General features: G+C 51.3%; 1 protein-coding gene across 1 annotated transcript; it reads left to right on the top strand.

The window, feature by feature from the left end:
• The first annotated feature begins 220 nt into the window (after positions 1-220).
• Dlx4 (distal-less homeobox 4) lies at positions 221-4,768 on the top strand. The gene is given in 5 exon segments (XM_051206952.1): positions 221-238; positions 240-338; positions 340-481; positions 3,799-3,974; positions 4,268-4,768. Coding segments are annotated over 5 exon segments (660 nt in total). The 3' UTR covers positions 4,493-4,768.
• Positions 4,769-9,965: the final 5,197 nt, after the last annotated feature.

Below are 9,965 nucleotides of genomic sequence, written 5' to 3'. Positions count from 1 at the left end.
AAAACCACGGGGCACCTCAAAACCCCTTTCTCAGGTTCGAGCTCACTGTCAGAAGAGGCTCAGAGAGACATTTTCCCTGGGATCTGAAGTTTAGGGGTGGCTTGCTGGGGGTGGGAGCTCATCTGCCTCAATTCTGGAAACTTTGAAATGTGTTTGCATAGAGAGTAGACGGCGGCGTGTAGGGCCATGGCCTAGGCCCTGTGGCCTGGCACCGGCCTCAATGACCTCTTTACCCTGTCCCCCTTCCTGGCCGCCTTGTTTTCCCGGACCTCGCCCCCGCTGCCTACCCGCTTGGCCTGTCCCCCGAAACCGCAGCTTCCCCCGATTTGTCCTATTCTCCAGCCTTATGGCCATCTCCTGTCCTATTCCTGCCTTGGGCCAGCAACTCCAGGGGACTCCTACCTGCCCAGCCAGCAACTCTCGGCACTGCCCCCTCAGCCCTTCCACCCGCCAGCAGAACACCCTCAGGAACTCGAAGCAGGTAAGTGTGGCCGCGGAGGCTCTTCTCATTTCTGGGGTCTGAGTTGTGTTTTCATAAATTTCGCCCTCTTCTGCTTGCACGCAGCTAGCGGGATTCAAATATTACTCGGATTCCACGGAATCTGCGGTAGGGGGAGGGAGAAGGAATGGGGGAGGAGCGGAGTCGAGTTGATTTAGGTTTCTTTTTTAAATCCGACCTGGTTTCGATTTGCAGTTTTGTGAGGCCAGGCAGGAGGGCCTCCTACCCCACCCACTGGAGCAGTGGAGTTGTGTGTGTACCTATGTGAAACGGAAAACTGCTATAATCCAGATACGGGGGTGGAGACTCTCCTCATCCTTTAGCCCCTTCCCGACATCATCCTTATCCCAGAAACCAGTATGCAAGCCAAACAAACAGTGGTTAACAGACATCAGTTCCCAGCTGGAGGTAGGTAGGCAACTAGGCGGGGCTCCTTTTCCTTTTCTGGGCCCCACCCCCTTTTTTCCTAGAGGTGCCTAACCTAGTCTGGTAGCTGGACCCTGCAGATTCTGGTGTAGTACCCTACCAACCATTGTTCAAAGAGTAAAGTTACAGACTGGTCATTCTCAAAGTCTTTCCCTGGCCACCTCAGCCTTGCACCTAAGCCATTCCTACCATCTTCACCCTTAACTTTGGGATAGATTAGGTCCAGTTCCTATTGTTGCCTGCAGCAAATCTGAGCTCCAGAGAAAGTGCTCCCTGGAAGGCCTCAGTGAAGGCAAGGGACTAGCCTGACTTCCTAGGCCTGACTTTTGCGTAGCCAAACTGATAGCCCTTGGCAGGCACTGCAAAGATGCTATCCACAGACCCAGTTGTACTGACTTCCCAATCCCATTGCTTTGCTCCATCCAGTTGTCCTTGGCATAATCCCCAACAATGCATATCTGCCAGAGGACTTCACTGTAGTCAGCCCCGCGCCCAGATCTCTCTCTCTCTTTTTCTCTTGTCCCTCTGACATAAATTCATGAACCCCCAGAACCGGAGGTCAACCTAGAATCTCAAATTCCTTGTTTTATGGTTGGAGAAACTGAGGTAGGAAGAAAGGATGTGAATTCATTTTCCTGGAGGAATGGAGCCAAAAAGGGGACTTTAGGGAACTTCTTAGAACCCCCCAGAAAACTAACCCTTTCTTCTGTGGCAGAGCTGGGGGTGGGTTTGCTGTGTTGCTGGGTCTGGTTAGAGGGAGGACAGTGGGGGGGGGGGAAGCAGTACTTTTATACACCTCTTGAACTTTACTTTTAGATATTCTAATATACACTGCAGAAATAGAAACAGGAGGAGCCTGAGTTTGAGGACAGTCTAGGCAACTTGACATATATGGTGTATATGCACGTGGGGACAATGTGTGCTTTTTTTTTTTTTTGAAACCTGAACTTACCTTGGGAGAGTTATTCTGGCAATAAGGTGGAGTTGTCGGTCTGTCTTCCATATTCTGCCTTCCCTTGCTAGGGCCAAGAACAATGGAGTGGAGAATTCTTTCTATTGCATATTTTACCCGGATCCAACGAAAAACCACAGATGCTCTTGTTCACAAGCAAGTATGTCTTTAAAATAGACCTTATCATTTCATTATTGGAACTGTGTGGACTGCCCGTTCGTGAATGAACGATTGGAGAGTGATAGAGGGCTTGGGGTCTGCTAAACCCACACTAGGAGTGCAACTCCGTCCCAGGGAGGCTCTTGGCTCGCGGAGCGCCTCACCAACACCCCATTGAGGCCGCGGGTGTGGCGGCCGCGCCTTCAGGGAGGCTCGGGAGACCCGTTATCGCGACCGGGGTAGATCCAGTCGTGACTTGCCGCAGCTAGTGTGGAGAAAGGCAGCTGTCCCGGAAGTCACCTGGAGGGTGATCTGCTCTGAAAGTTCAGCAGTCCAGACTGTCTTCCTTCCTTTTCTGCGCGTCACCACCCGAACTGTGCGGTCCATGCCGCGGAGGAGGAGCGGATGCTCGTTTGGCTCAGGCGAGCGGTAGGGTCGAACTAAGAGAGGCGGGGGCAAGCTCCAGCAGAAGCAGAAACCCGATGGTTTTTCTGGGAATTGGTTGGGGCTGGGGTCAAAGGGCAGGATCTGAGAGCCCCGCAGCCCCCAAGGTGCGGTGAAGCATGTGGGGGGTGGGGGTGGGTGAAAGCAGTGGTGACTATGGCCTGAGAGCGGGGACCCTGACGCGTGTCGGGTGAACCCTGCTAGGGATGGATGGCGATCAGAAGGACAGAAGCTCCTCCCGCAGGGGTACAACAGGAACGATCTCTTGCTCTTGCCTGGAGTCTTCACAGCAGGCAAGCACCGAATGAGGAATGAGGCGACTGTCAACCCAGCATTTTGTCGTCCTGGGAGGCATTCTGCCTCTTCATCCACGCACTGCTCCCATCCCCTTGGACAGTCTCCATATCCCGTAGAGTAGCCCGGGTTGGGGCCCAGGTTACGGGAATGGAAACCCAAGGCCTGCAACTGAGCTTGGAGAACCAGGCCGTCAGGCAGGGGTGGTACAGGGTCGGGGGTGGGGGTGGGGGAGGACCAGATCTTATGCCACTACCTTACAGCTTAGCCAGAGACTATCTGCGTGGTGGGCTGCTGCATTTTCTGGACCATAGTCACTTTCCCTGCCATGAGGGAACTGCTCTGCACTAGCAAGCCCAGGGGGAAACCAGCTATCATATACACACATCAATCTGGCTTCAAGATCCCTGAAAAGGGCTCCTCTGAGCCAGCCAGCTGAGGGGGAAAAAGGATGGTCACATTTACTGCAGGGTACACTAAGGCTCACTAGCAGATTTATACAGACCTCTCTCTCGGAAGCCAGAGGGAGCCAGGCGGAAACTACCACTGAGCTTTGAGCATTACTTTTAGGTTCCTTGGGCCTTGGATTAGCAGCCCTCCTCATCTTCAGACGGTAGCTCAGCCCTCCATGAGTCTTTTGCCTTCCCTCTATTGCTCTGTTCCAAGCAGGTACCTCCACAGCTATTGAACCCCAGCCTCCCACTGTGGGTGCCAGGGTACCTTTGCTCTGCTGCTCGCTGCGGAGCCCTTAGTGCTTTCTACTCTGGGGTCCCAATTGTGGTAGCTTCAACAGGGCAAGAATGGCAGCTTGAATTCACTGTTGTCAATGTACACAGGAATTGAAATGGCAGAGAAACAGGCAAGGCTGCGGCCATCATTACACACACAGCACGCAAGCTGAAGCCCAGATTGATGGTGGTGGCTGTGATGCTTTTGCTGATTCCCCATGGCATGAGCCTAGGGAAATACTTGGCTCACCTGGTCACTCCACATGCTTACAACACAGCCTTCTGCTGCCTTCCAGAATCAGAGAAACCGGTGCTGTCCCTGCAGCCCTCCCAGCAGCCCCTGACTGGGAAGCTACACAAACCTAGAACAATCTCCTCCAGCCTGCAAGTACAACACCAGAACCAGCGTTTCCAGCATGTGTGCATGCAGTACCTGGCCCTAACATCAAAGCTTGTACTCACCCAAACCCAGGTAGGTCCAGTCCCATCCCTGAGTGCAAAACTTCCTAGTCCCTGGTTTCTGAGAACTTACAGAGGACTCCCATGATTCTGCTGACACAGCTCTCCACTGAATGCCCATAGATGATCCACAGCAGAGGAGAATTGGGCACAAGCAGAGGACACCCAGACCCGAAGTTGGTACTGAGGGACTTCTAGAATGGAGGGCTGGAGCAAAGGTTGGCAGGATTCTCTCTGTAGTTAAGTCCCTTTCCCATTCTCAGCCCTTGCACAACACTTCTAATCTGTCCTCTTTTCTTCCCAAAGGTAAAGATCTGGCTTTAGAACAAACACTCCAAATACAAGAAGCTACTGAAAAAGAACTCTGGAGATCAGGAAGAAGACTTCTCTGGGAGACACCTCTCCTTGTCTCCGTGCTCTCTGAATCCTCCATCCATCTGGGATCTACCCACCGGTGGCTATGACAATGGCTTTGGAGCCTGGTATCTACATCATTCCCCAGATGTGCTGTTCCTGCCTCAGATGATGTGAGTCTGGAGAAGGGCTGGTCAGGCTCCAGCTCTCCTGTCAAGCCCAGGACCAGCACACCTGCCCCCCTTCTGGAAGGAGAGGAAACAAGCTCCAGATGGATTTTTCTCAAGACAAGAAGCAAAAGGAGGAAAAAGAATGGAGTGGAAGTCTGGTTCTCCAAGCCAGATAGCTAAATCAAAGGCTTTAATCTTTGCGCAGGTCCCCAGTGCTGCAGGACATCCCCCTCCAGTAGGAGAAAGGATTTAGAGAGAGCTTCACTGGCTAGAGGTGAGGCTGCTACAGAGTTGCCATTCCTTCACTTTTCAAACCACAGAGGCCCACCACAGCCTAAGATCTAAGTCAGGAAGAGAACAAATAGTATTTCTGGCCGGCACCTTGGGCCCTACCAGCCCATCCATGAACAAAACTGAAAGTGGACATAGAGTCTGTTGTTGGCCACCCTGCTTTTCACCCACCAGCTATTAGCCTATTACCTTCCTAACTGGAGGTGTGGTCCAATGGTCGAGTAAGTGCTTAACATGTAAAAGGCCCCAGCACCAAAACAAAAATATGGAATGCTGGCCTGTGGGCAATTCGTGCTTCTTTTGTTTAAAAGGCCCTCTGTCCCCATTTCTACCCTTTTTGAGCTGATAGGTCCTGGGCTTAATCCTCCATATACATAATACAACCGGTATGTATTCAGAGCATAGGCCCCTCCATCCTTGATGCCTAACAAGTCCACCTGCACATATACTTGGAAGCCTAGAATGAGAAATGGGACAAACAGGTCCTCTGGATCAATGCAGGCATTGCTGCCTCCAAATAATGTGAGGTGTGCCGGTGGTGGTGGTGCAAGCCTTTGATCCTGGCATTCAGGAGGTAGGGGCAGGTGATCTTGTGAGTTTGAGGCCAGCATGGTCTACAGAGTGAGTTCCAGGACAGCCAGGGCTGTTACACAGAGAAACCCTGACTTGAAAAACCATAATAGTAATAATAATAATATTAATAATAATGATGATGATAATGATGATGGAGTAGGCTGGCACTTCAGCTCCTCACAGTTGCCTCTGTCCAAGAATCTGCTCCAATTCACCATTATTCTGTCCAGCATTCCCAGGCACTTGCCATTTCTCAAATGGCAAGCTTCAGAGATTAAAATGTATACAAAGATAAAACAAAGCAGAGCAAGACAAAAACAGCCTCAGTGTCCTGTGTGTTATGCATTATTGTCCCCTGAATTCATCTTGGTTGTTCTAGTTGTTCATCTTTTCTCTGTCATCTTATACATCCTCTCCTTGACCAGAAGTCATAGACACTAGATTTTTTTTTAATAATTTATTATTTTTATTTTATGTGCATTGGTGTTTTGCCTGCACATATGTCTGTGTGAGGGTGTGTGGGCACTGGGAATTGAACCTCTGAAAGAGCAGCTGGTGCTCTTAACCGCTGAGCCCAACGCTAGAGTCTTGTTATGCTTCTGTGCCAGCTAACTCTGTGGTCTGGCTCTGGAATGTCCTAACAGTGCCCACAGCATCATACAAAATGCTCATACAAGGGATGACCAAGGTCAGAGTGGTCTTTGGCGGTAGTTACCTCCTGGGCCAGCTATGGTATGGCGGGAGCTGACCACCTCACAGCCACCATATTCTACTCAGTCTAGGTTTGCCTTGGGAGAGGATTGAACTAGACCAGTCCTTCTGGAAGAAGTGAGCTGCTGGGGCTGGAATAGCTTCAGACTACAGGAAAGGGTGGGAGAAAAATACTAGAAGGAACTGGAATTCTCTGTCTAATACACATCTATGATTCTCCTGCTGGGTAAGTCCTAGGGATACCACCTTGGTAGGGACAGGTGCTTTAGGCTAACACGTGGCTGAACAGATGACTGGAGGCAGTGTGACCAGAGGCAGAGGAAAACAGGACAGAGGCCATGTGGGCACCATCCGGAAGCCAGCCAGTGTGGGCTGATGGGCTTAGGGCTGGGTGGGAAGGCTGGTGAGCTCCCAGAGCATCAGAACCTGGCAGCACTGTGATGCACTCCTTGCCACAGATCCCACCACACATACAGCATGGGGGGTGGGCTGAGGACAGGGTCAGTCATTCAGGGAATTCAGCCCAGAGTAGCCTCAGGGACCGGGGAGGAGCCTCCAATTCCAGGCAAAAGGCTTCAAAGGCTAGTTTCCCTCCCACTGCCTGAACCTGTTCCCAATCACAGCAAACAGAGGGCACCAGTCCCAGGCTGAAAAGCCCAGTAGGGCACTTCCAGTCAACTCCAGGCTAGAAAGAAGCTTGGTTGGGGTCATAGGGAGGACAGAGAGGGTATCACAGTCAGTGGAAGTGTCTCATCTAGGGATGGCTGCAAACATCCCTTCTTTGTCCCTGTACTGGGTCAGTGGTCATACCCACTCCCCCAAGATTTCCCTGTGGACAACAAATGCCAGATCATAGACAGAGCAGAGTGAGTGTGCCCACTGCAAAGGTTCTTTTCCTTTCTTCCTTTCAAATCCTCCCCTGACCCTTAGACCCTGGCTCCATTTCTCTAAAGGGTGCTGGCCCCAAATGGCTCCTCTGGGTCTTCTCTGAGGCCGAGGGCCCTGGGGGTAGCTGTTCCCTGCCATGCAGGCTACACACTCCTCTTTCCACAGAGCAAGATAAGATCTACCGCCCCATCTCGGAAAGCCTCCAAACGCAGATTAATTGGACAGCCCAACACGAGTCGCATAGTTAAAACAACAGCCTGGGTTGTAAAGTTAAGTAGCAGTAGTGTAATTGCTCTCTCAGCCAGAGCGGCCAGCTGAGCCTGCGGCACCCCCCTTCCCTTACCCCTTTCCAGGGAGAATGAGCCACTTTTCCGTTTGGGAGCTGGTCCAGTTGCCTCGGACTTCTGGGTGGTGATGAGTCTGAAGGAATTCCAAGAGGAGAGGTGCCTGGCCTCCACCTTTCTGACCACCAGGGTTACTGAAGGGGAACCCTGTGGTTTCTTCCCAGGGCAAAGCTCCACTGGGGACACAGGCTCAACAAAGGAAAGGGAAGACTGAAGGTAGACTTTGGTCTCCAAAGAGCCCCAGCAGCGATGCTTGCTTTGTGACTTTTGTTGAGTTTCGTACCCTCTCTGTGCTTTATTTCTCATCCCCTCAGACAAGAACATTAATAGGACTTGCTTCGCCATATGGTTGTGATAATGAAATGAGATAGTACTTGTCACAGCCTTGACACAGTGCCTGGAGTACAGCGACCACTTTATACATGACATTCACATCTGCCACTGTGATGACAGGAGAGAGCAGGTCACTCAGGGGGAGTTCCTATAGCCATCTATTTACCTCTTGCTTAGGTAGCTAGCCCTGCCTCCCCAAGGTAGGTAGGAAGGATGGGGCTGGAAATGCACCCCAGCACCTCTCAGCTGATAGAGAGAAGGACTCAATCAAGGTCCCCTACTCCAAGTGGACAGCTGCTTGCCCATCTAAAATCAGCCGAGGCTGCAGAGTGGGCAGTGTGTCCAGGCAGTCACTCCTATGATCTCAGCCCCCCGGGAAAGTGGTCTCCTTCTGGGTAGCTCACCCCCTCCACTCCCCTGTACTATTTTAAGGTATGACCCCCCCCAATTCTCTCCCCAGACCAAATGAGATTCAATTAATTCAATTAAAGCAATTTTGGAAGCAGCTCCTGAAGGCTTTGGATGTGAGCTAATTACCAGTAATTTGCTTCTGTGAAGAGGAAAAGGTTACATGGGGTCTAGAGTGGGGAAGGAGGAGCCCCCTCCTCACCAAATGCACCCAGATCTAGAAGGATTCCACAACAGCAATCTTAGCTGCCCTCCCATTGGCCAAATTGCTTGCAGGTGGGAATAGGGAGAAAGTGGCGGAGGGAGTAGGGTGGGAAGGCGCTGGAGTGACAGGACGCCCCTCCTCCATCCCTGAGTCTTTGTGCCTGTGTGAGGTGGGGGTGGGGAGCTTCCCCCCCCCCCACTACAGGGCTTCATAGCTGATTACTCAGCCCCAGCCTCCCGGGATTTCGGATGCCTGGGCTTGCCTCTGGGATGCGATCCAGAGGCAATGGAATGGTATCCGGGTAACTGAGGCCTGTGCAGAGGGATCTTCAGAGTTCAGGGACCTTCCTAGAATTTATAGAGGATATGGGTCAATGGGGCAGGAACCACTGGAGGTGGACAGTGACTTCCTGTTCCCAAGTCTCATGAGATGCCCTTTCTGTTCCCGCCCATACTCCAGCACTTTCTGATTCTGCCTGGCGTCTAATCCAAACCTCTTCCATTGTCTTGGCAGCAAATGTACTGTCAACTTTCTGGCCCCAGGGCCAGTGAAGCTTCTTCCTCCCCAAGAGCTCATTACAGGTAGGTGTTTCTGACCCCACCTCACTTTGCCTAGGATAGTCCTTTCTTTGCCAGGCCTCAGGTAGTCTAGAAGCTGAGGAGAATAGGGCTGAAGATTGAGGAAGCTAGCGTACCCCATTCCTTGGGACATAATCCCAGGACATAATGCTTTAACAATTAGGATGCAGAAGAAAAGTCAGTCATCCAGAAATGCCCATCATGTCCCTTCTCCCACCTCCCCAGAAGGGTCCTTCAGCTCTTTTTTCTCCCTCCACATCCCCTCTCCCAGCAGCAGGGCTGTTGGAGGTGGGTCCAGTAAATCCTTGAGGGCTGCTGGCTCTTCACAATGGACAAGCTTGGAGAGGGAAGCCTGTGTCTCTGCCATCTCATGCCTCTAGCTCCCATGCCCCAAACAGCTCGGATCCAGCACCAACAGAGGGCTACAAAGACCCCATCATTCTAGAGCTCATGCCTACTGGACAGCCTAAGGATCCTATAGCGCAGGGTTAACAGGAGTGTTGGGAGATAGAGACAAGAGGATCAGGAGTTCAGGGTCATCCTCAGCTCCATAACAAGTTCACAGCCAGCCTGGGCTACATGAGACTCTGTCAAGGAAGGAAGGGGGGGAAGGGAGAAAAAGAAAACTAGCAAGAGGTTGGTGTGATAGTGTATGTCTCTAATTCCAGCATTCTGGAGTCCCAGGCCAGCCAGCCATATATGGTACTCCATCTTAAAACTAAATTAAATAGTAAGTAAATAAATACATATATAAAAAACTCCAGTTTCTCTCTATTGCTATCCTCCTCCCCTCCTCTCTCTCTCTCTCTGTGTATGTGCAATGTGTGTACAGGAACACAGATCTCTTTATTTCGATCCTCTGGCTTTTCTTACCCCATCCCTTTCCCTGGCTAATGTTTTCTGGACATATTTCCCTAGGTGATTCTGGGGAAGGAGGCTGAATGGCCACAGAAATCTAATAAATTGATGATTTTATTTTATTTTTTGCTTGTAGAAGCCTTGCCTGCATCTTTCTCCAAGCTCTGGCTAGAACTCCCACCCTGGAGCTCCTTCTGGAACACCCATGGCTCCCAGACATGCCCATAGCATCCAGTGCAGCCAGTTGAAGGCTAGTTAAGGGTGGAGGCTTTCCTCTGAACTTCTCTGTGG

This window comes from Phodopus roborovskii, unplaced genomic scaffold (assembly GCF_943737965.1).
Source record: "Phodopus roborovskii unplaced genomic scaffold, PHOROB, whole genome shotgun sequence".
NCBI classification, from domain to species: Eukaryota; Metazoa; Chordata; class Mammalia; order Rodentia; family Cricetidae; genus Phodopus; species Phodopus roborovskii.
Note: the sequence above shows the minus strand (reverse complement) of the source record. Positions and strands in the feature narration are given on the sequence as shown.